This window comes from Propithecus coquereli, unplaced genomic scaffold (assembly GCF_000956105.1).
Source record: "Propithecus coquereli isolate 6110/MARCELLA unplaced genomic scaffold, Pcoq_1.0 Scaffold7, whole genome shotgun sequence".
Classification (NCBI taxonomy): domain Eukaryota; kingdom Metazoa; phylum Chordata; class Mammalia; order Primates; family Indriidae; genus Propithecus; species Propithecus coquereli.
Genome location: NW_012153062.1, coordinates 14,135,226 through 14,159,720, shown reverse-complemented (window position 1 = coordinate 14,159,720; position 24,495 = coordinate 14,135,226). Strand labels below are relative to the sequence as shown.

The 24,495-nt window shown below is 31.6% G+C and overlaps 1 protein-coding gene across 8 annotated transcripts in view; it reads left to right on the top strand.

Moving 5' to 3' along the window:
• PRKACB (protein kinase, cAMP-dependent, catalytic, beta) overlaps positions 1–24,495 on the top strand; it is a 149,299-nt gene that overhangs the window by 97,734 nt on the left and 27,070 nt on the right. For 6 of the 8 annotated variants that reach the window (XM_012661093.1, XM_012661090.1, XM_012661094.1 and 3 more), the window contains exons 2-5: positions 14,019–14,080; positions 16,213–16,341; positions 17,947–18,045; positions 19,025–19,107. In XM_012661093.1, coding sequence (XP_012516547.1) covers positions 14,019–14,080; positions 16,213–16,341; positions 17,947–18,045; positions 19,025–19,107 — 373 coding nt within the window. Of the gene's footprint in view, positions 1–7,873; positions 7,898–9,669; positions 9,694–14,018; positions 14,081–16,212; positions 16,342–17,946; positions 18,046–19,024; positions 19,108–24,495 lie in introns of all 8 variants that reach the window. The other 2 variants (XM_012661092.1, XM_012661095.1) reach the window with 2 other exon arrangements.

The window sequence follows — 24,495 nt, the reverse complement described above, 5'->3', positions numbered from 1 at the left end:
TAAAAATTTCCAGAATTGCTTTTTGATAAAATGTACTACAGTATATATACTGCAGTTTATCATAGGGTAAAAGCTGTCACTCAAGCCAAACCTGCAGCTAAAAATAGATATCCTGTTGTGAGAGTGAGAAATACTTGCTTAAAGCATAATTCATTAGCATCTTAAGAGAATGTTTAGAACTTAACCTTTGATTTAGATATTTTCAGGGGAAATGTTATATGGTTTCTCTGATAACATAACAGACCTATGATTTATACTTAAGAGATCTGAAATTGGAATTCAGAGCCTGACAGAACTGGAGTTTTCCTGTATAATGACAGAATTCAAAATCAATGAACATTTTCTTTCTTCATAACTGGAGATCACCTCATTATCATCAATAAATATTCTTTATCCTGCTGCAAAACAATATAAGCCTCTTAAACACTGTTACATATTTATTTATGGAATGATATTAGACATTAAAGGAACATTTTTACATGCAAAATATTAGGAATGAACTGGATTTTTATTCTCCAGTTATCAAAGTAGATCTTTCTGATTTTGTGTTTTAAATTTGGACCAGTATTACACAATCAACATGTTAATATTCCTTAGGATGTCAATGGATATCAAAACTACATATAGCTAGTTATCATACTTTTATTTCTTTGAATCAGGCCAATGTTTGTTTTCTCTTTGAAAATTTGGCATGTAACCTAGGATCTTCAGGTAAACACTGTGATGTTCTGGAGGTTTTTACAATAGGCTGTGTTGGATTTAGCTGGAGAAAATTGTTGCTGCTTCTCTATTGCTTTATTTTTCTTTCAAGAAAGCTATGGATTATGGATAGTATTTGATATACTTGATCATATTGGTCTTCCCTTATAGTCTATTTCTATCATAGTAATCACAACTAGACATTCTGACTTTTTCAGGATTGTCCAATTTCAAGTAATTTTGCTCATGTCATAAGTGGTTAAATGCCTTAGCCATTTCAAAATGTGGAAAATTACAAGTGAAATGTAGTTTTATTTGTAAAAATAAGCAAATGTTGGTCCTTTTTATCTAAGTCTATAACTATACATGTGGTATTTATGTGTATGTGGTACTTTTCTAGTTATAAAGCTATTTCGTTTCTCCTTCCTGTCAATTAAATGTTAGTTTTCTCTGGGAATCTATCTTTGGCCTTCTTTTAATGCTACATTCTCACCAAATAATCTCAGCTATGCCTACATCTTCAGTCATTTCCTGAGCATTCAGTTCAATAGTGAAATTTGTCTTCCCATGCCCAAATCTGCTCCTTTTTCATAGATGCTGATTTCTGTTAATGATCCCACTGCCCGTGCAGGTAGTAAAATCAGAAACCTTGTTTCTTATCCTTAGGCATACACTCAGTCATTAAGTTCTATTGGTTTTACATCGGAAATCACTCGGTTTTCTCCAATCTCACTGACAGTGGGAATGCTTTTAGATCAGGTATTCTAGATCTCTTCTCAATTCTGTTACAATAACTGCTTCACTGGTCCCCCAGCTTCCAGATTTATATCCCATCAGACCATTTTCCACACTGAAATTTTTAAGATGCAAATATGCTCATTTCTTAATCCAGTATGAAAACTTTCAATTATTCCTTATTGCCTCTAAAAGAAAAGTTAAACTCCTCAGTAGGGCATATAAGATCAATGACCTACCTATCTGGCTTTATTTGCATGTCTCTCACAAATTTTGATCTAGCCATACTATACTACATATAATTTCTTGCTACCTTTCCATATTTATATTCTTTGTCATAAAAACTTTGAGAACCAGCTATGCTTTTCAGTGCCTTCATCGTCGACTCTGTAGAATTAGGTGATTTCTCTATACTCCCAAAGCAAACTTAAAAACTATAACAATTATTGTATTATATTGAAATTATATATTTGTGTGTCAGTTTCTAATCTCTAAACTTTAAAATCCTTAAGTCAAGGGTAGCACCTTCCTCACTGTGTGTTTCCAATAGTTACTCCAGTCCCCCAAACACAGCAAAAAACCCACAAATGCTCGTAGAATAACTGAATGACTAATGTAAAAAAAATGACTTTTTTTTACACGTCTAAACACTTTTCTTACACTACCAATGAAAGGTATCAGTTGTGTGTTTTGATTTTTTTGGTTCAGAAAATATAATAAATGACTTTTTTTTACACGTCTAAACACTTTTCTTACACTACCAATGAAAGGTATCAGTTGTGTGTTTTGATTTTTTTGGTTCAGAAAATACAATAATCATAGTATTTACTTATTCCTGAATCATCTTTGTAGTATGAAGTCAGATAAAATGATTAAGAAATTAAGTTGTACTAATCAGAACTTTTATCTTCCTAGTATTTAAAAATATTGATTATAAATGCAAAAAAAAAAACTTCCACTTTCTAAATTTTTTTGTCTTACTCATAACTCTTTTTATGAAGTTTTTGCTCTTGTTAAGCAAGCACGTTTTATGAATACTAAAGGAATCCCTCTATAAATCAATTGAACTGTCTTAATGCCCTTTTAACTAGAAGAAATAGCAACCTATTCGAATAGGCTTAAGCAGAAAATGATACAGGTATTATCAGGATGAAGAGTATGTCATGGAGCTCAAAGGTAAAAAGTAGAGTTGAGCTTTACCAAGGACTAGAATTAAGATTTGAAAAGCTGACTGAATTGTAATAGTACCTTTTTTCAGTTTTTCTCTCTGAGATCACATGATTTCTTTACTTTTCTCCTTGTATCTGCTTTGTTATCCTCACTGTGTGCAGAACACTTTTCTCTGCTGCTTGCACAAGATGGAGGTTAGTCATCTGACATGTTCAGAGTTATGTGTATTCCTGGTTCATGTATTTATCGACATAACTAGCATCACTATATCAAAATCCTAGGTGAGAACTCTGATTGGCCCAGCTATAGGTGGGGGACAAATCTGAAAAAGAAGGCATTAACCTGCTATGAGTTACAGGAAAGTTGCAGACTCGAGCACAAGCACTTAATTAATTTGCCTTTCTAAATCCTGACTGAAAATACTGTAAGAACACAAAACCGGGCAAACAGTATACCCCAGTCCTGAAATTAACGACAGGTATTTTTCCCAAAATGTATAGGATCATATTTATGATCAGACTCCAAATTCTAACTAACAGTTCTAATTTGGGTAGCTTGCCTTTGCAGAAAAGAAATAAATGATAGTTTTCCCCTCATTAACTTGGAGGGATGAGGCTTAGAAGAAAGACCATGGGAAAAATGAGTCGAAGATCCAACACTGCTAATTACTTTCATTCTAAAACAGATATAGTGGGACAACCAAGAATTTATTAAGCTAGTTAAAGTTGGAAAAGTGGCCTTTCTTCTTTCAGATGTGGAAAAGCTCTCCCTTGATGTGGTAGGCACTGCCACCAGCAAGGAATCCTATAGTCCTAGTACATTCCCAATTCAGAAGGTTACTGGATTATTTAACTGATAACGTAAATATGTATAAACTAAAAGATCTGAGGAGTTAATTCTAACAGCACCTAAATAGGAAGTGAGAGAGTCCAAAGGAAAACCATTTACCTTATTTGGGGCATTTGTAAAGTTTTGAAAAGCTTCTCATTGTCCATGAATGAATAAACAAGAAATAAACAACATGGGGCTTATAAAAGAGGTTATGCACCATAAAAGAATAAAATCACAGTCTTCAAAAGGAAGAGAATGAAATTATATTTAGAAAATATTTGTGTAGGAAGGTATAAACATAAGAAATTATAGAAATCATCTGTATTCATTCTTAAAAATTCCAAGTGAACATGGAATCAGTGAATTAAGACATGAAAGATAAGCAAATAAAACAGCAAACTAGAATGAAAAGATGCTGGCTGAGGGGCAGGAATGGAAAAGAAGCATAATGATGTGATAAGGGAAGGTTATAAGAAAATAAACCTGGTATGTGCAGAATACAAAGCTGCATTAGAGACAGTAAAGAGCAGAGTAATCACTGCTGAAAAGTAAACTAATCATATACATATAAACTCTACCAGAATGTAGGGGAAATGTACAAGATAAAAATTATGAGGGGAAAACTATGTTACATAAAAGTAGGGCAAAAATAAATCAATAAAAGTAGGGCCTTCTACAAATTGAATGAATAGCAAATTCCCACATTACAGATGTGATTACTAGAATAGATGTAATAATCAAAAATATGATTCAAGAAAACTTAGTTGAAGAAAAACCCGAATCTGTACATTGAAAGAGCTCGTTATGTTTTGACAAGACTAACAAAGATGCCAACACTTAAATATATCCTGGCGAGAATTTGGAATTTCAAGCATAAAAAATGAATTCCACAAACATCCAGATCTCTGCATCTTACATCCTAACAGGAAGCTCCAAAATTGGACACTAGATAACTTGAAAACATTTTTAGGACAAAAATTATTGAAGATCAACAACACCTTGAAATGCTGAAATAAACTATAACAAGCATCCCTTTAAATGAATACCTGAGTTTACAAGAGTTAATAGAAATTCCCAAAGTGCAAAAAATGAAGTGGTAAATGAAAACAGAGCTGCAAGGGGGAGCGTACCTTGACTACCCGAGGAGATTTTCATACCTTGGTGATCAAAGGGCTTTTTTTTAAAATAGCCTCACAGAGATGGAAGACATATTCTTTGATTCATGCAATTTGGGATTTCTTAGACCCCTATATAAAGCTAGGAACCTCAAAGGATCATAACCTCAGTGAAAGCATAGAGTAGAAAATAAAACCTCTTCACTGACGCAGGGAGAAAATAAGGAACTTGTGTTCCTTGGTTTGGGTTCCTGGGGGCAAGGTAGAGACCTGTGTGCACGTGTGGGATGCTTCTCCCAAGAATTTGTAATCAACTGCCTCCCCTCAAGTAGATTTCAGGATTTAATGTGTATTAATTGTGTGGTCTAGGAACCACCAATAAAATACATTATCAGAGCAATTGCAGGCTGGTAGCGTACACTGTGCACCAGGCAGAAACTCATACAAACCCTCTACTGGGACACATCCTCAGGTCAAGTCCTGTAGGTTTCACACAGATAAAGCCCCTCTGAACTCAGAGTTCACAATCCAAACACAAAATAGAGACACACACACAGACACACACACATATATGCACACACATCTACTACAAATGATATTTAGACACAACAGGATTAGACCTTCCCAGGAATGTCAGTAGCCATAGTAGAATTGTCACGTACAGGCTACTATTTAAAATTAATGACATAAAAAAGAAATATATAAGAGAAAAAATTGTATACACCTCTAATAGAACCTCTAAATACATAAAACAAAATTTACCCATTTACAAGTAAAAATACATAAGATTTATAGATGTATAGAGAGAATTCTTACCCAGTAATTAGAGAATACACAGAAATATATAGGACACTTTAAAAATTGATTGCATGCCTAAACATATACAACAAATTTCGAAGAATTGATATACAGATACAGTCTGACCACAGGGCAGTTAAGTTCAATCAATAATAAAAGGCTAAAAAAACTAACAACCACACAAATGTATATATTTGAAGATTTAAAAATTTCAAATAACTCACTGGTCAAGAATTAATCCATGATAGAAATTAAAATTTAACTACATTTCAGAACTTATGGGGTGAAGCCAAACTCTAAAATGGATTTAGAGATAAATTTTTAAATGCTTAAATTAGGAAAGGAGAAAGACATTCATGATGTAAGTAAACAAGTTAGGAAAAGCATAGCACGGTATATCAAAAGAAGAAAGAAACTAATAAAGACATGGGCAAAAATAAGTGAAACATTCATAGAAAATAAAGATACAGAAGCAAAGTTTGGTTCATCTTTTGTTTTTAAAAGAACTGATTAGAACTTTACCTATTTAAGAAATTGAATCATTGTTAAAATCTTTATTCAAAATAACAAATTTAGGACTGTTCTACAGTCAAAATCTAAGAAACATTCACAGAACAAAAATTTCAATCTTGTACAATATCTTCCAGAGCATTGAAAAAGAGGAAATATTCTTAGATTCATTTGTTGAGTCTAGAATAGTTTTACAAATAAAGCATGGGAAAAGAAAATCAGTTAGAAACATATTCTCTGAAGTTAGGAATAAGAAAAGGATGCCTACTGTCACTGTTTCTGTACATCATTGCACTGTTCGTCATAAGCTGCACAGTAAGACAAGAGTAAGATGGAGAGAACAAATTGTCATTATTCACAGATGATATGTGATGGTCTACATAGAAAACTCAAGAGAATCTATTAATACCGATGTGATTTTAGAATTGTCTGGATAGATTGCAGGATATAATAAAACCAGTATATAAACATCAACTATGTTCTTAAATCAGCAACAAAAAGAAAAGTTAATTTTTAAAAATCTCCCTTTTACAATAGTGACCAAAGCTCTAAAGAACCTAGGACTAAATCTAATAAAAGAGTAATAAGACCCATAAGGGAAAAATTATAGCATTCTACTGAGAGATATTTACCTAATTTTTAACAAGAAGGTATGACCTCATACTCATTAGATTAGCAAAAATTGGAAAGTCTGACATTAACATCTTTTGTTGAAAATATCGAGTATCAAGGATGTTGTGGGAGGGCCGACACAACCATTTATTGTGTCAATAAATTGACATAACCATTTATTGAACCATTTGTTACTATCTAAGTTAATAATGTGCATTGCCTGTCATCTAGGGATCTACTCCTTACTCTGTACTGTGGCAACAAGACAATATTTGAATGCAGAAATGTCTGGAAATTCCTTGACATATGATTGTGGTAGATACAATATTTCTATTAAAAAAAGCCTCAGTAAACAACTAAGGCAGTAAAATGCATTTCAAAGAACATTTCGATGACTGCCTGGGTCATTAGTTTTATGACTATAAATGTAGTTTAAGTTTTCATTATAAAATCCTATAGGAAACATCTCTAATCAAACATGGAAGGGATGGGCTAGAAAATCCTCAGTATCCCCAGATAGAGAGCTGTTGGAAGAGAAAGCATGTACCTGTGATTAGTGGTGAATGTGGACTCATAGTGTATCCATCTGTCCATGTAGATGTCCAATAAGTTAATGTATTTCTTTCTAGAATTTGATTATTTAAATTATTATGAGATTATTACATCTCATTAAAAGTTTTTATATTTTATATTTAATATTTTATATTATTAAATATATCTCATAAAAAGTTTTTATATTTTTCTGTATAAACACTATAATAAATTTTTTATTTTTTCACAGTTTAGTGAGCCAATCAATTATACTGTTCACTTGTAACCAAGACTTGATAAAGAATTAACAAATAATAAAGTATAAAGAGAGAAAAAAGAGTAAAATAAATATCGTCATAGCAAATGCAGCTTTTACTACCTATTAAATTTCCAAACACCATTCATGTGAGACTTTAGTTAGTATTTATAGAAAGACTACTTAGTATCTTAGAAATCAAAGGCAGACATGGCCCAATCCAATAAACTGCACAAAGTTGTTTTTTGTACCCACTATTGTTTTTAAGATTATAGTGAATTTACTTTGAATGAGCATGTTTGAATATGGTGAGGCAAGTAAAGTGCCCCTCAGCAAAGTGGCCACAATTATCCTTCAGATTAAAGGGATAGAATATGATAATTTATAAACACATTTCCAAAGCAGGGTTTTTGGTTGGTTAAATATATATATACTCAAAGAATTTGTTGCAATCCTTATATAAGACATTGTCTAATATGTATGCTTAAGTATTTTTTCCATTCTATTTCAATGTGTAATATACTAGTGAACATTTATGGATGGGTAATTTCTTGTGGATATGTTATTTTATATGTTATTTAATCTCTGTTTAATTTATTTATTCTTTTTGATCAAGCTCGCAAATCATCAGATGCATCTGGTAGGAAACCACTTTTACCAGAATAATTCTGTTACTTTGATTGTTATAAGTTGGATTTTTATGAAGTACTTTGTGGCAATTAGAATACTTTATATTTAATTTTTATAGGAGATCTATTTACTGAAAATATTTGTAGTACAGTGTGTGTATGTGGGAAGCGGGGGTATTCTTAGAAATACCCAATATAGAGCTCTAAAGAGGTGGGTGTTTGAAGTAGGCGTGGCAGAGGATGAACTAATACATTCCACTAGATTTACACTTTCCAGAGATTTTGAAAGACTGTCCTCTTCTGTTACTAATATTTGTTGATAAAACTTGGTATTTTCATGGGTAATTTACTCAGTTTCCATACTGTTTTGTGCTTTCTGACATACACTAAATAATTCTGAAATACAATAATGCTTTTATCAAGGTAAAGGAGGGAGATGAAAATCATTACAAAGACAGTAGAGGGCACATGAATTATAATCTGTTCAGTAACAAATTTTTGAACTGTTATTACAAAAAAGCCATTTAAAACATACAATTGCTTATAGTACCTAATACTTGTTTTTCCCCAATAGAAAATTTTAGAATATCCCCGTCTTTTATTCCTCATACAGATAGCCATCTAGGAATAAAATATTCCAGCTAATCCTCGTCATCCCTCATTACTCCACCTGGCTCGCCCCCTCTCAGCAAGTCAGCTTGCCTTCTATTTCCCTGAGGAAATAGAGTCTAGTAACTGTGAACTAACTCAGCTTCATCTCCTTCCCTCCCACACATTGAAAAGCATCACTAGGGCAAACAAGTCCCTCCATGGCTGGGCACCTGCTCGCCAGTGCACCTCCCCTCCCCTGCTGTTGTGCACTCACACCCTATGCTGCAGCTATTACAGGTCAGTTGCCATTGCCTGGGTAAACCATGCTTTCCCCATGCCTTTTAGACAAGATCGTCTCAGCCTAGAAGGTCTTCTTCCCCAACTTTAGCCGCCAGAGGAATTCCTTATTCTTCAAGATTCAGAACAAATGCTGTGCCTCCTATTATTCTTTACCTTACTCGCCAAGAATTTTCTCTTACAAGTTCTTATAGCACCATATAATTGCCTTCGTTGTAGTCCTTGTCACATTCTAATATAATGATTCATCTATCTCCCCATTAGCTTCTCTTTCCCTTCACAGGAGATATTTTGTGTCTTTGTAGTATTCACAGAGTCTAGCTCAGAATCTGACACCACTAAACCATGCTCAATAAATGTTGTTGAAAAGATTGTTAAAATAAATAAAAGAAAAGAAAAAGAAATAAATTAAAAAGAAAAAAAAAAGATTGTTAAAATAACACCAAGGAAGTGGAATGCCTGAAAGACAAGTCTTTCGGAAGGGAATAAAAAAGGTGTTATAATTTATAGTGTCTTTCCTACAGTAAAGTTTAACGGAATATCACAAGTTCAGAGATGGTATTACAACAGTTACAGGATTTGTGCTTCAATATTTGCTTCTTCAAATTATTATCCCTATTGTCATGAGGCATTAAAGCTTTTGTTAATTGTTGATTTAAGGAAAATTAGAATGGTATTGATTTTGACACTAAACAATAGTTATTGGTTTATTTCTTTACCATTTAATTTTAAGGTATCCTATTTGAATACATGCAGTCAAATTATTGAGTTTCTACATTAACATTTTATTTCTGTATATAAATATTCTGGGGAAAATGTGTAGGTAACTTTATGCTAATATGTTATTTTTATGAGTGTAATTTAATCATTGTTTAATTTATCTTTTGGACACAAGCTTGCTCCTCTTCAGAAATATCTGGTAGGCAACTACTTTTTAATAAAACAAATATTACCTTTAAACCTTTTTACTTTGTTGTTTGCAAGTGTTTATTCTCCTTATAAAATTATATTGTATTAAGTATGTTGAATTAATAAAATATTTTTGTTGATAAAGGAAATGATTTGTTTAGTTTTATGTTGGGTTTTATCTATAGAAATGATTTATATTGCAGTTTCTTGTGTAAAATTTAAAAACAATACATTTAGCATCCTGAAGCAGTGGTAGATATATAGGGTACCAGAAGACAGATTAATACACACTATTTAAATTAGATTATACAGGTTAATGAGTCGTTTTTAAAAAATATATACCATTGTTAATTTTGAATGAGATAGCTAATATTTTAACTGAGTATTTACCCAAGGATGTTTTTATTCTATTTTTATCTATTGTCTGCTTGTTTCCTTTCTATTTTTCTAATATAAATTAAAGTTAGAGTTGTATAGAAAAGGAAGGCAAAATTTATCTCATTACAAAGAAACTGAAGAGCTCAGTATTTAGATTAATTATGATCTATTTATAAATCTTAAAATAGATTTGTAAACTCTTCTTACAAAATATGAGTAATATTCTTTTAAGAACTGGATAATGGCATACTATAACTAACGACATGTTCTACTTATGGTAAGCAGTAATCTAGTTTATCTAACACAGCACCCCAAAATATCTAATAAATAAATTTGCTGAATGTTATTAGTGAAACATTCTTATCATACTACTTAGAATTATCTGAATTATATGGGATAAAGTTATGGCATGCTTGAATTTTTAGTCAGTTTTCCTAATATTTAAAATGCACTTTGAAATCTGATTTTTAAACTATGTCCCGTGTATGAGAACATTGAAAAATATTTAGAGGGATAAGAATTAAGTTGTATTTTTATGAATTTGTGGAAATGCATAAAAATTATCTTTGTTTTTTCTTTTATCATCTCTTGAATATGGGTGAATGTTCCTGCAAATAAACCTTGGGTGGAACCTATAGGTTCCTTTAGAATGCTCATTTCCTTTAGAATGCAATATGATAGACTCTAAATGATACAAACTGAGGAGAAAATAAATATAATTGAAAATGTGTACTTCTAGAAATAAATCGAGTTAATTTTTGGTATGTCCTTCTCATTTTTGTAGTTTCTAGTTGGCTCTATTATTAACCAATACAGAATAAAATATATTTGCAGAAAAATCCTTCTTTGAGGTATTTTTTTCTTTGAAGAGTTAGTAATCACTGTCAGATACTTTGGGGATAGGTATCTATGATCACACAGCTAAGAAGTATTAGACCTAACATTCTAACTCAGATGTGCCAAGCTCTAAAATCATCACAGTGGTTTAAATGGTTACATATAGATATGGCTTATGTATTGGAACACAAGTAAACTATAAAATTGAGACCTTCAAAGTATTAATATATGCTTTATAGGGAACTCTGGATTGAATGTGGTGCAATGTTTGAATCTGGCCATCTCCCCCACCTCTTATTTTATTAATTAGCTGCCAACACCTATGTCAGTGGATAGAAATTTTTTAAATAACCAGAGAAAAGCATTTTGAAGTTAAATCTACCACTATCAAAAAATAAAATTCAAAGCAAATATATGTGGCTCTAGATTACCTATTGCTTTAGACTTATTCATAATCCGGCATATTATAAGATATTTTATTTTTGGTAATTTTATTTTGTTATTTATAAGATGTATATTTTGGTTAGCATATTTTTACAAAGAGTTATCTATCTTCATCTTTGCATCTAAATAATGCACATATAAATTAGAGATTTCATGTGTATATATGTTTTTATATGACGAAAAGTTGTTTCAGGAACAGGATTTTCTTCATGAAACTATCTGACATTATAATTAATTCTCATCCTTACTTAAAAGGAAATCCCTTTATATGTTGACATAATTCACAAAATTTAATATCTTTGATTAATGCCCATTTCTGATCATTTTTACATAAGACTTTTATGAGAACTGTTATTTACTTTCTACAGTGTTAATTGACAGTTAACTCAGAATATTGATGAGTGCAGAGAATATTTTAAAGAATTTCCTGAATATTCTATTATGGATAAAAGTAAGTAGTATCCGAAGTTTTCCTTTTAGCACATCACCAGGTAGGGAAAAGGAATTTTTTTCAAATTGCTATGTTTGGCAAATACTGCTAGACCTTCCTTTGATCAGTTATTTTTTCTTAACTCTAGATCTACTTAACATAAAGTGACAGGAGAAGCTGAAACAGGATGTTAGGGATTTTTTTTCTTTCCCTGATTCTCTCCCTTATCTCTAAATTATTTATACTCATACAGGCATCTGGGGAGTTTGTACTGCAACTTGATGTGCAAGTTCTATAAATAAAAGATAACTAAAAATATTTGTCAAAAGAAATAAGAGGTATATTTCAGGAATCACAAGTTGTTTCTTAAAAGCCACAGTTGTATTTTGCAATAAATTATGCTTTTAATTTATTTTATAGCCATCATTTCCAAGTCAATGCCATGTATAGATATGTCTGCTCCATGAAAAAAGAATTGTACTTAAAAATTCACTCTTCATCAGCTGTAACTAATATATTAACTTTTAGAAGTAAGATGACTTCAACCATGCTAAACTCCGAGAAAATGTAAGAATTTCCCATCCTAATCCACCCCCAGAGAAGAATTAGATCATATTTGGATAATTAGGTTAAATTATTTTATTCATTGTTTTGGTGCATGAGATTTTCATACAATGGGAAAATTCTAATTTTAAAAATTATTTTTCTCAAATTTTATAAAATAGGTATTAAGAATATTTTACATGAAAATACAAAGGACGGTTTACAGAAAGTAGTAAAATAATGTCTTCAGAAATTCATACTCTAGTGTTACTTACAAACTAATGTCTGCTCTTGATGCTTGTCATCATTTTGAAATCTCAAAACATTTAAAATGCCAGCAGCCTTTTTGGTTAGTAACAGTGTTTTGCCAAAGGTACTACATTGGGATAAAGCAGGAAATAATAATGTGTATCTTAAAACACCTCACTTTAATACTATGATATCATTAGGGATCTTAAAGAATTTGTGAGTCCTTCAGTTCCACCTTTAATTCTGTCTTTTCATCATCCTCATCCTCATCCTCATCACTCTGAGTTTTTCTAAAATAATTGCCAGTGTGCCACTTCAAGTTCACTTTGTCTACTCCAGAGGTTTACTATCTCAACACTATTTGAATCCTATTTTTGTTATTTTCTACTTTATAGATTCAAATAGAGAAATATTGGGAACTTTCTGAACAAACAGAAACACTAAAATAATTACTTCTTGTGTAGTCAGGTTTCATTCTCATACCTATTAATAACAATAAGAACAAGAATATATTTTGTTAATGCCATTTTAGCTCTTTGGAATTTTATCCCTATAATTTGTCTTTAAACACCTGAACTTGTTTTGTAAACAGAAATCCTTGTTAATAATTTTGTGGAAAGACAATGAAAAGGAGAAAACTTTTAAATGATTCATCATTTAATTTACAGATTTGAAACTTGATCAAACAGCTGCTCTATAAAACAATGTGGCTATTATTAATCAATATATGAACATCTGGTTTTGAATTGTCTTACTTTAGTGTACATTTTAAATTAGGCATTTAGACATTTAGTTTTTTCTGCAAATTTAGAATGAGATTTTTAAGCTGTTTGGATTTTTTGTTGGTGATGTTTTGTTCTGTTTTGTTTTAAGTCTTTGTGGGTATCCTTTATGTTTTAGTCACTAGTTTTTCCTTTTCTCTATAGCCCTTAGTATAGAGAACACAAATCTAATACACAACATAAATCCTTATACCTGGAAACAGTGCTTCATCAAAATCGATTATATTTTAAATTCCGCAAATCAACATTTCATGTTCTCTAGCTGTTTTCAGTTCTTGTGTTTAAAGGCTCTGTTAATATCAGTTCTGGCTTTTTTACAGTCACTATTTTGTCCTGGACTGATTTCTAACTTTTTTACATTGACTTTTTGGAATGTTTTCAGAAACAGTATTTTTGTTATTAGGTTTGAAATTATCAAAGTGGTTTCCATATAGAACAATATTAGAGATTCTTAGAAATTTGAGAAAGTGTTTGCTTCTTGTTTAGAGACACTAAATAACTCTCCACTGTAACATGGTGGTGAATATATCTTTCATCACAATAGTTAACATAGTCTGTATTTTTAAGAGAGAATATTTATGTGTAATATTAAAATGTATATGTAATGTAAATATTCATATATGTAATGTAAATATTCTTACAAGACAAATTTGTTTTTATGTATATTTTCAGTGAAAGAGTTTCTAGCCAAAGCCAAAGAAGACTTTTTGAAAAAATGGGAAAATCCTCCTCCGGTAAGAAATATTCAGATTTTCATCAATGTAAATATCCTGTGTTAAGTAAAATCATAATTTCTGCCTAAGAAATTTACCACCTCAAAAATTTTAATTTTCATATGGCATAAGCTCAAAATAGGAATTTTGCCATAATGTTCTATTTTGATTCACTGATTAATAATAATTTTATGTATACCTGAATTAGAGAAGGAACTAATTTCTAATATAATACCTAATTATAAATTTTGATACTAACTCCAAGTTGCTATAAAATCTTGATATTTTTTAATATTATATTAATTTTGAATTATGCCTTTGATAGTATGTTGTTATTTTTATTAATTGCAGCAATAAGAGTCCTGTTATAAGTTTCAAATCTTAATCACAAATATTTGGCTTTTGGCAACATACCAAGTACACAGGATACTTTTATCAACATTTTAATGGGGTATGTTCTATGTAATTTAAGTACTTCAGATCTTAAGCAAGATCTAAAAACTATATATATAAAGAGCCATCTATACTTTCCCCCAAAAAATCTCTTTATAGAGTTACAAATAATTAATGAACTTCAATAGTAGATTAAATTTTGACAGTCTTTTTTTCCTAGCACAAAAAGTTTTTATTTCAAGTATTTTTTTCACTAAAAAATTCTGATAAATGTTTTCTGGAGATGCCAGGATTACGAAGATTTAGAGCATGACCTGTAACTTAAAACATAGTCACAAAGGTTAGACATTGTGATTACAAAATGTTAGACATTATGTAACATGAAACATTAAGGGAGATGAGGAAAATGACATATTTTTTATAGTACAAAGAAAAGCAATGACTAGCCTAAAGAGATGTTCTGTTATCTATTAATAAATCTTATTTCCATTATTTAATTGGGACTATATTGAACATTTTAATCCATCTATGTTGAGAAAATCAAAAATTAAATATTAATCCTTAAAATTAATTAATTCAATCAGACTGTGCATTGATAAAGAATGTCATGGCAATTTAAAATTATTAGAAGTGTGAAATTAAAATATGATGGAAGCAAGTTTTATATATAAACCTTAGATTTCTTGCTCTCTCTGTAATGATCCAACAAGAAGTTAAAATGTGTTTCAAAAGACAAGGTTTGATTTACAATAGAAATCAAATCCAACTACAGTGAACTCCGATAGCTATCCAGATTCCTCTTTTACAAGAATCATACTGCATCACATTTTTCTCAAGCTAAACACTACAGACTGGGCCTTCAAGTATTTTTCTAATATATTCATGGAGATCTTTGTAATGAAAACCTATTAAAGAAGTGGGTCAGCAATTACTACTTCTTGCTCTGAAGCACATAAGTTTCTCCTAGTAATTTTCACTTTGTTGTGGCAGCAACAAATTCAATAGATTGATGCCTCCAATTCTTTGCTCTATGCTGTAGTCAAAGCCAAACAAAGATGTTTCCTTGTAACAAAACATCTATTCAAGAAGAAAAAAAAGAAGTCTGATTATTGTTCTGGGACTCTGGCTTTTGGTTCTTTGTGGAATGAGGAACTCTTCTTTCCTTATTGTTACTGTTTTAGGTAATACTGGGTTATTATAACATCAGAGAGAAAAAGCCACCAGGATCTCTCATGCTATTATCGAGTTCTGTAAGCTTGTATAAAGACAGGAATGAAGTAAGACAGTGCTTTCCTCAGAGGTAACGCCAGTGAAAGGACTCTGATCCTTCAGCTTACCTATTCATTCCAGTTGTTTCTAAGTGCACTAAGACTGTGGCTTACGTGAGTCTTTGTCAGTACTTCTGGTCAGTTTGTAATTATTAAAATATGGAACTAGTTTATTAGAAATCCAGTACTGGGGGTGCATATTGGAATATGACCTTTAATATTTCACCTGAAGCTCTTATTTTCTCCTGCTACTATTATGTTCTGTTTTGCAGTATAATTCTCTTCTCAGATATTAGATCCTTTCTTATTCAAAGGGGAAAATGGAACCAATAACCTGGAATCTCAATAGTCTTTTTGTATTGTTTTTAAATGGATAGTTATAAATTGAATTATCCATTCCAATTATATATTATTAGAGCAATTATAATGATCATAGTCTTTTTATGAGGACTTCTAATTTTAACGTTATTTTTATTTTTTATGTATATGTAGAATAATGCTGGACTCGAGGATTTTGAAAGGAAAAAAACCCTCGGAACAGGTTCATTTGGAAGAGTCATGTTGGTGAAACATAAAGCCACTGAACAGTATTATGCCATGAAGATCTTAGATAAGCAGAAGGTTAGTGTATTCGTTGTTATTTACCTTCAGGGTTAACTTCAGTTTTATCGGCTAGATTATTAAACAGATGTAGTATAATGTCTTACCGTTGATACCTTCAAATAATTTTATTGTTGCATTCATTTGTATTCTATTTGTATTCTTACATATTGTGACTATATGATGCATACTTAATACACAGCCGGCTTGGGTTCCACGTCCATGGATTCAACCAAACATGCATGGAAGATACTTGGAAAAAATTACATCTGTACTAAACATGTACATACTTTTTTTTGTCATTATTCCCTAAACAATACAGCATAACAATTATTTACATAACATTTACATTATATTAGATATGATAAGTAATCTAGAAATGACATAAAGTATAGAGAGGATGTGCATAGGTTATGTGCAGAAACTATGTTATTTTATATCAGGGACTGGCACATCCAGACATTTTGGTTTCTGTGGACCAATCTGGAACCAATTGGTCTTGGAACCAATCTCTCAGGCATTCTGAGGGACAGCTGTAATTTATTGTGATAATTATGGACTAAATTGTAACTAGTTAAAATGTGGACAGCAGTGACCCAACTACTTCATGTTACAGATTAAAAAAACCTGAGGTCCAAAGGGTTGAAGTAACATTTCCGAAGTCACAAAGTTGGTTGAATAGAAGATGTAGAGTAGAACACAGGATCTACTGTGATATTATTTGCTCAGTTATTCTTTGCTCAATATTATTGGCATACTTCTAATTTTATCTACCAATAACTGGCTGATATTTTAATTACTTTTATTTTTTATGTCAGTATTTAACTTCTTGATGTCTGTGATTATCCCTGTATTGACAATAAGCCTCTAGCAAGAAAGAATGCCACCCTCTAATGATTTACACATATGCAAGACAATTATTTATGTTTCCCTATGGTCACCTTTTCTTAAATTCAACATAGAATCCTATGTGGAATAGAATCACAGTTCATAAAGTTAAGATAAAGTATTTTCCCCTTCTATTGAGTAGACAATGCAGAGGAAGCTTGATTAAGCTTATATGACCTATTTGTTATAAAGACATGGTAGTTTTTTTCCCAATATTTTTTGTGTCCTCTTCTATGATGGTGTAAATGGAAGTTTTAGAATTTGTACCTGTATCTATTCAGGTATTATAAAATGAACAGTTTATTTTACCCACTATTTTTCAATTATTGATGTTTCCTTAATAATTTCATTGCTTATCTTCTGAAGTATTTAAAATCAGTATCTACTTATTACAATGGTTTGGGCCAGATTTTTTAGTGGACTATAAGTCATTAGGATCTAAGTATTTAGATGTATTAATTTTTTAAGTAATTTTTTATGAGTATATTTCTTGTTCCTACTTAGCTTTCACTTCTTAACTGAAATCATAGTTGACCTTTTTAAGACCCAGTTTTAAATCCTCTATTAGGTCTTTTGTTTGAATCCTAGTTGGTAATTATTATCTTCCTTATCCAAGTCTAGCAATTTTGCTTATCTAAGTTCATTACTATGTGGAAAAAATTTTATTTTTTTCTTTTAAAATAATAACTTTTTAATTTTGTTTAAGTACATTAAAATATACTTGTGTTTCAACTACAGGTTGTTAAACTGAAGCAAATAGAGCATACTTTGAATGAGAAAAGAATATTACAGGCAGTGAATTTTCCTTTTCTTGTTCGACTGGAGTATTCTTTTAAGGTAAATTTAAGTAATATCTAAATAGGATATTTCAACCTGATATATTTTTTAAAATATGAAGCTGTGAATAGGATTCTAAACCAGATGATAAGCCTGAATAACATGAAAAAAAAAAGAAGAAATATCTTTAATTCTTATGTAATTAAATTCATTGTGCTTATAAACTTAGGTAACATTGGAAAGGTTTTTGTTCTCCCTGGGGAAATTGTTCAAGATGATATGTGTAATTCTTCATGAGATGGTATTACAAAATCAAATGTTTCGATTTATCAAAAACCATAGGGATATCTTATTAAGCAATTCTTATACCCAACACAACTTCTACTTTTCTTGAATACTTTCTGCTATGATCTCACCATCTTCTTTTACTTAGTAATTTGTGTTCTAGTCTTTTCACTTATACAAGGCAGAACAGTGTTTGCTACACTATTCAAGTGTCTGATAAAGTCGCACAAGATTTATTCTTTAAACTGGCAGCTTTTCATCTCTTTGGAATGATACTTGGCATATTGCAAATTGAATTATATGAAATATTTTAACCTTTTTCCTCCCTTTATTCTTTAAATCAAATGATGATCTATATGTTTAAGATATTAAAATCATTACTCTCTTGTATATAAAACATAAATATTCTTAGGAACTTTTACAAATTGTTTTTTAGCGTTGTTATTCCTTTGCATATACTATAGCATTATCTCATTGCCCCAGTATTTAATTGTTCAGAGTTAAATGTCCCCTGCAAGAGCAGGAATAGCAAAAGTCCCAGACTAATTTGTGGCAAGAATACTAGGGGGAAAAAAGATGAGTGCCCCAATATAGAAAAGCTAGCACATTTTCTACTTACTCTCTATGTCCCAATGTTATTAATTTGTCAGATGGATTTTAAATTTCTCTTTTTCTAATTGACCATGGTGTAATCTTAAAATAATTTTACCTAGTTTTCATAATTTTGATTTAGTTTCTTCTTATTTATTCATAGGATAATTCTAATTTATACATGGTTATGGAATATGTCCCCGGGGGTGAAATGTTTTCACATTTAAGAAGAATTGGAAGGTTCAGGTAACTAATGCTTTTCCCCTCCTTAAATCTTTATATGCTTGTGTTGTTTTAAGCCAAATTTTAAAGTTAATGCCAATACCAAAAATTCATAATATTCATCCTCATAAAAAGACTATGATCATTATAATTGCTTTAATAATATATAATCAGAATGGATAATTCAATTTATAACTATTTATTTAAATACAATATAAAAAAACTATTGAGATTCCAGGTTATTGGTTCTGGTTATTGGTCCCAGGAATTTATTCTACCTACCTATCTAGCTCTAATCTCACATACTTTAACTAATCTCACTCTGTCCTTCCTCTCTCCTTACCATTCTTAGCCCCTAGTATCCTCTGGTCTACTTTTTACTTCTACGAGATCAACTTTTTTTTAGCTTCTATACATGATTGAGAACATATGGTGTTTAACTTTCTGTTCCTGGCTTATTTCACTTAACCTAATGTCCTCTGATTCCCTCTATGTTGCCGTGAATGACAAGATTGCATTCTTTTTTATGGCTGAATATTATTTCATAGTGTACATATACCACGTTTTCTTTATCCATTCACCTGTTGTTGGACACCTAGTTTGATTCTATATCTTGGCTATTGTGAATAGTGCCGCAATAAACATGGGGATGCAGATGTCTCTTCGATATGATTTCCTTTCCTTTGGATAAATTCCCAGGAGTGGGATTGCTGGATCATATTGTGATTCTACTTATAGTTTTTTGAGGAACCTCCATATTGTTCTTCATAGTGGCTGTATTAATTTACATTCCCACCAACATTGTATAAGAGTTTCCTTTTCTCCACATCCTTGCCAGCATTTGATATTTTTTGTCTTTTTAATAATAGTCATTGTAATTGGGGTAAGATGATACCTCATTGTGGTTTTGGTTTGTATTTTCCTGATGATTGGTGATGTTGAACACTTTAAAAATATATTTGTTAGCCATCTGTATGTCTTCTTTTGAGTAATATCTATTCAGATCATTTACCCATTTTTAATTGAATTATTTGGGTTTTTGCTGTTGAGATATATGAGTTCCTTGTATTAATATATTCTGGATATTCCTCTGTCAAATGATTAGTTTGCAAATATTCTCTCCCCTTCTGTAGGTTGCCTTTTCACTCTGTTGATTGTTTCCTTTGCTGTGCAGAAGCTTTTCGGCTTGATATAATCCTACTTATTCATTTTCACTTTTGTTGCTATGCTAGATTTTAGAATTAAAAATCAAAATGTCTTGCAGTTTTATTAAGAGCAGATAATACTTCAAGAAAACCTTGCTGTTTTAAATATAGAGAACCAGACTTTGGTCCTGTATCAGTGTACCCCTGACACCAATGTTTAAATTTTAGAAAAACTCGTAAACAAACAGTTTCTTTCTGACCCCAGACAACCCAATCACACATAAACCTTCCTTCATAAGGCCCATCCTTTATAAATCCTCTTTGACTTATTTAGACCTCTTATCATTTTCTGAAACCTCCAGTCTTAATCCTATAATTTTTCTTTTCTTCTTCTCTTTTTGTGTTTTGGAACAACTAATCATTTTATCTTAGAATAAAAATTTGCCACATATGATACTTTCTCATACAAAATTATTTTTCTTAAGTTCATATTTTGATTAGTAGACTTAAATATATTAGTCTTTTTATAAAATTTAAGAAGCCAAGAATGAACTTATATTTATTTAGCAATTTGTTTCAGTTTTATAACCTATTTGGCTACGACCCAGACATTTAACGAGTGTTTGTTATTTAATTTAACATTAAAGAACTTTAAGGTTTTAAATCATGTGAGAAGTTCATTTATAAACATTTACAATTACCTAATTTATGTATTTTTAACAATTATATCTAGATTACTTACAAGAATTGAGATATTAAACAGAGCTAGTCATTATTTTAAGGAATTTTTTTATTAGCCAATTTTATAGCCTATTAATATCAAATGTTTATCTAAGTAACATTAAATTTATTTATTTATTTATTTTTTAAGAGATGGGGTCTCACTCTGTTACCCACACGAGAGTGTAGTGGCCCGATCATAGCTTGCTGAAGCCTTGAACTCCTGGGCTCAAGCGATCCTCTTACCTTGGCCTCCCAAAGTGCTGGGATTACAGGCATGAGCCACCATGCCCAGCCTAGAACCTTTAATGTAAATACATGAGTATTCTGTTGATAACTCAGAAGCTGTTTATTAAACTGACAATATTAAATTAATCTTATTTATCAAAGAATTACATAAACAAAGATCATTTTATTTTAGGCTGGGTTTAAACCTTCATGACCTTAAAAAAAATCTATCAGAGGCAAATATAAAACTGTCTGATCAGGAAACCCAGGCACACATGTATGTTGACAATTTTGAAGACATTTCTATTTTATCAACAATTTTAAAAACAGTTAATTTATCAAATATTTAAGCCATGTGAACTAAAAAAAACCTGGAGTTAATTACTATGTATTTTATATGAATATCCATTTATCTAAATAGAATTCCTTAAAGGATTTCTAGTCAACTGTGCTGGATTTTATCATGTAGACACAATATACTACATAATACATGTACATATACATAAACACATATTAATCCATATACATACATATAAATAAAGATCTTATAGCTTGTATTTTAGAATGTTAGTCATGCAATAGTAAAACATAAACTTGCAGGTTTGTAAAACAGTTGGCTCCAACTTATTTTTCTGACAAATGAGTTGAGGCTAAACTACAATTTTTTTAAATAGGTAATATGAAAGCTGTGAACCAAATTTGGGGTAGAGCAGTTTGAGTCAGTTAGAAATATACTGGTTGGACAAAGAATAGTTAACTAAAAATGTGACTGAATTATGTGAAGAGGCTCAAACGATAAGAGTGACTCTAACAAGGTCTGTACAGTATTCTCTTGGTCTCAATTCTTTGTCCTTGAAGATAAGAATGTTTCCATTCCTTTTACTACAGGGAGAGTATCTCTTACACAGGAATTTTATCTTTTGCTTTTAAAAAGCAGCAGGAAAGTCAAAATGATTTTCTTTTATATCTTCTGTTTTTCAAGTGTTTTTACTTAAATAGTCACTATGCTAGAATAGCTGAGGAGTTTTGGAAAGAGAGTTTAGCTTAGAGAAGAGTAAAGAAGAGGAATTGTAAGGAGGGGAGGGAAAAGCTCTGGCGAGGAAAGCGTCTCAGCTAGCTCTGAGGCAGTATTTTATAGCAAGGAAATCTTTGAGTCCTGCATGTTTTTTTCAATCTTCAAGATATCAACTGAGATATGAGTCTTATTCGGAGTGTATGATATTATAGTCACGGTCTTTTGGTTCAGTTTTAAGAACAACAGACTGTTTGTATGATTCCTCTAATGTTTGAACATGTTACCAGCTGGAGTCCCAGAAAATATCTTGGCATGCCTTTAAACTTTGAGAGCCCATTTTTAACTAAATTTATCTAGGTTATTTGGTTTAATGCCAAATATGCAAAAGCCAATTAAACACGAGCACTGAGTATACAAAGGCCACATAAACACAAGTGCCAATGAAAAATAAAGTAGGTACTTACCAGGAAGAACAATAAGGCTTCTCCAAATAAAGCAAAAAAAAAAAAAAATATATCCCCTTATCTAAATCTCAAAGTTGAGATTCAAACCTTGCAGCTGAGGTCAACAGGAAAAAAATAACCCTCCACAGCCAAGATCTCCCAACCAGCAGGGGAAACACCCCTCTCAAATAGGAAGGGGAAAGATCTCACCCCAACCAAATCCCAAGTAAAACAAAACTTGACCAAAATTAGGAGTTCAGTCCAAGAGAGACTCACCAGTGAGGGAAGAGGTGCCCCACAGAAGCAGAGGAGCTCAAAGGGCCCCAGTGTGGGTACCTCGTGATGTAGTTCCAATGGCCAGTGATTCTGCTTGAAGTGAATCAGCTTTGGGATCCTACTTCTGACACCAAGTATGTCGTAGTCAAAATAAAAATGTAGACACGAATCTCTAAATTTAATGTTTTATTTGAGAAGCAAGAACTGCAATTGAGGGCATATACCCAGACCAGGTGATCTTTGGTGTGTATGAAGAGCAGTGACAAAGTTGGAGATTTTAGAAAAAGAAGAAATGTTATATTTGTTTTGAAAGAAAGTTCATTGGCGCTACTAAATTTTGCGGGGCTGGCAAGCTCTCATTGGTAAGTGATGGGATGGGTAAAACTAGTCTTAGAGTTGCAGCAGGTTTTTCAGTAGCTATTAGATAAAACTGGTTGCAGATTACAACAGCCAGTTTCAGCAGCTAAGCTTGTGGCAAATTTAATTCTTGGAGCAGGTGCTATATGGTCTGAGTGCTTTATCCCCCTGGTCCCTCGACAGGCCTGATGACGGTAATTTGATTCATAAAAAGATGATGGTAGACTTGGATTATTGCAAGATGATATCAAGTAATGGGCAAGTATTAGGGTTATTTTAGTTACCTGGAGCCTGAGCCAAATTGATTTATTGACCTAATATACATAGAGCACCTAATATGTGTCAAGCACTGTGCTAATGCAAAGTAGTTTTTGTTTATCTTTGACAATTTTCTTTCACCTCCTATTGTCCTCTCTCTCCTACTGCTCCTTGTCCAAGCAGAATCCTCATATGGCCTTATGATTATTCAAAGTTTTACACTGAAGTACCACACCTAAACCTCTTCTCAAAAAATATTTTTCCATTTTCTGTAATTACTAACTTATTTTCTTTGTATAATAGCTCCCCACATTCTTATTTCTTTAATACTTGACTTAGTAGTATTAATATAAGAAAGCAAGTTGATTGAAATAATTTACACTGAGACATTGTCTTTTCTAAACTTTCACAAATACTACCCATACACTTGAAAGATTGCTAATTCCCATCTTAGAAACTTTGAGGTAACAATATGACTTATTATTTAGCATAGCTTTAATCAGAATTAATGGAGTCATTATGATTCTCTACTTAAATAGTAGAGGTATAGACTTAAAGCTGCTACGGCATTAGATCTTCCTGGTATCCTCCTGTATTCCCTTAAATATTGAGTAGAAATACCTGATAACCAATTGCACTTAGAGTATGTTACTTTCACCTTTCAACAATTTGATTGTAGATCTATGAAGTTTTTTGTGTATGGAAAGAAATATAAGATACTGAGTGCATCCTATATTTACAAATGCATGGAGAAAATAGGAGGGGCTTTCCCAGGTCAAAAGTTTCTGAGTTCAAGGATAAATGTGGCAATGACCAGAAGATTCTCCCAATCTGTGCTTACAATGTGCCCCTCCTTCTTTGTCGTTTGACATATGGTATAGATTGTTACAGTGTTGAGATGGAGCTGAAACTGGAAGGGTATTATAAAATGTTGCCCCCCAGAGGTTTTTTCTTTTCATTCATTCAACAA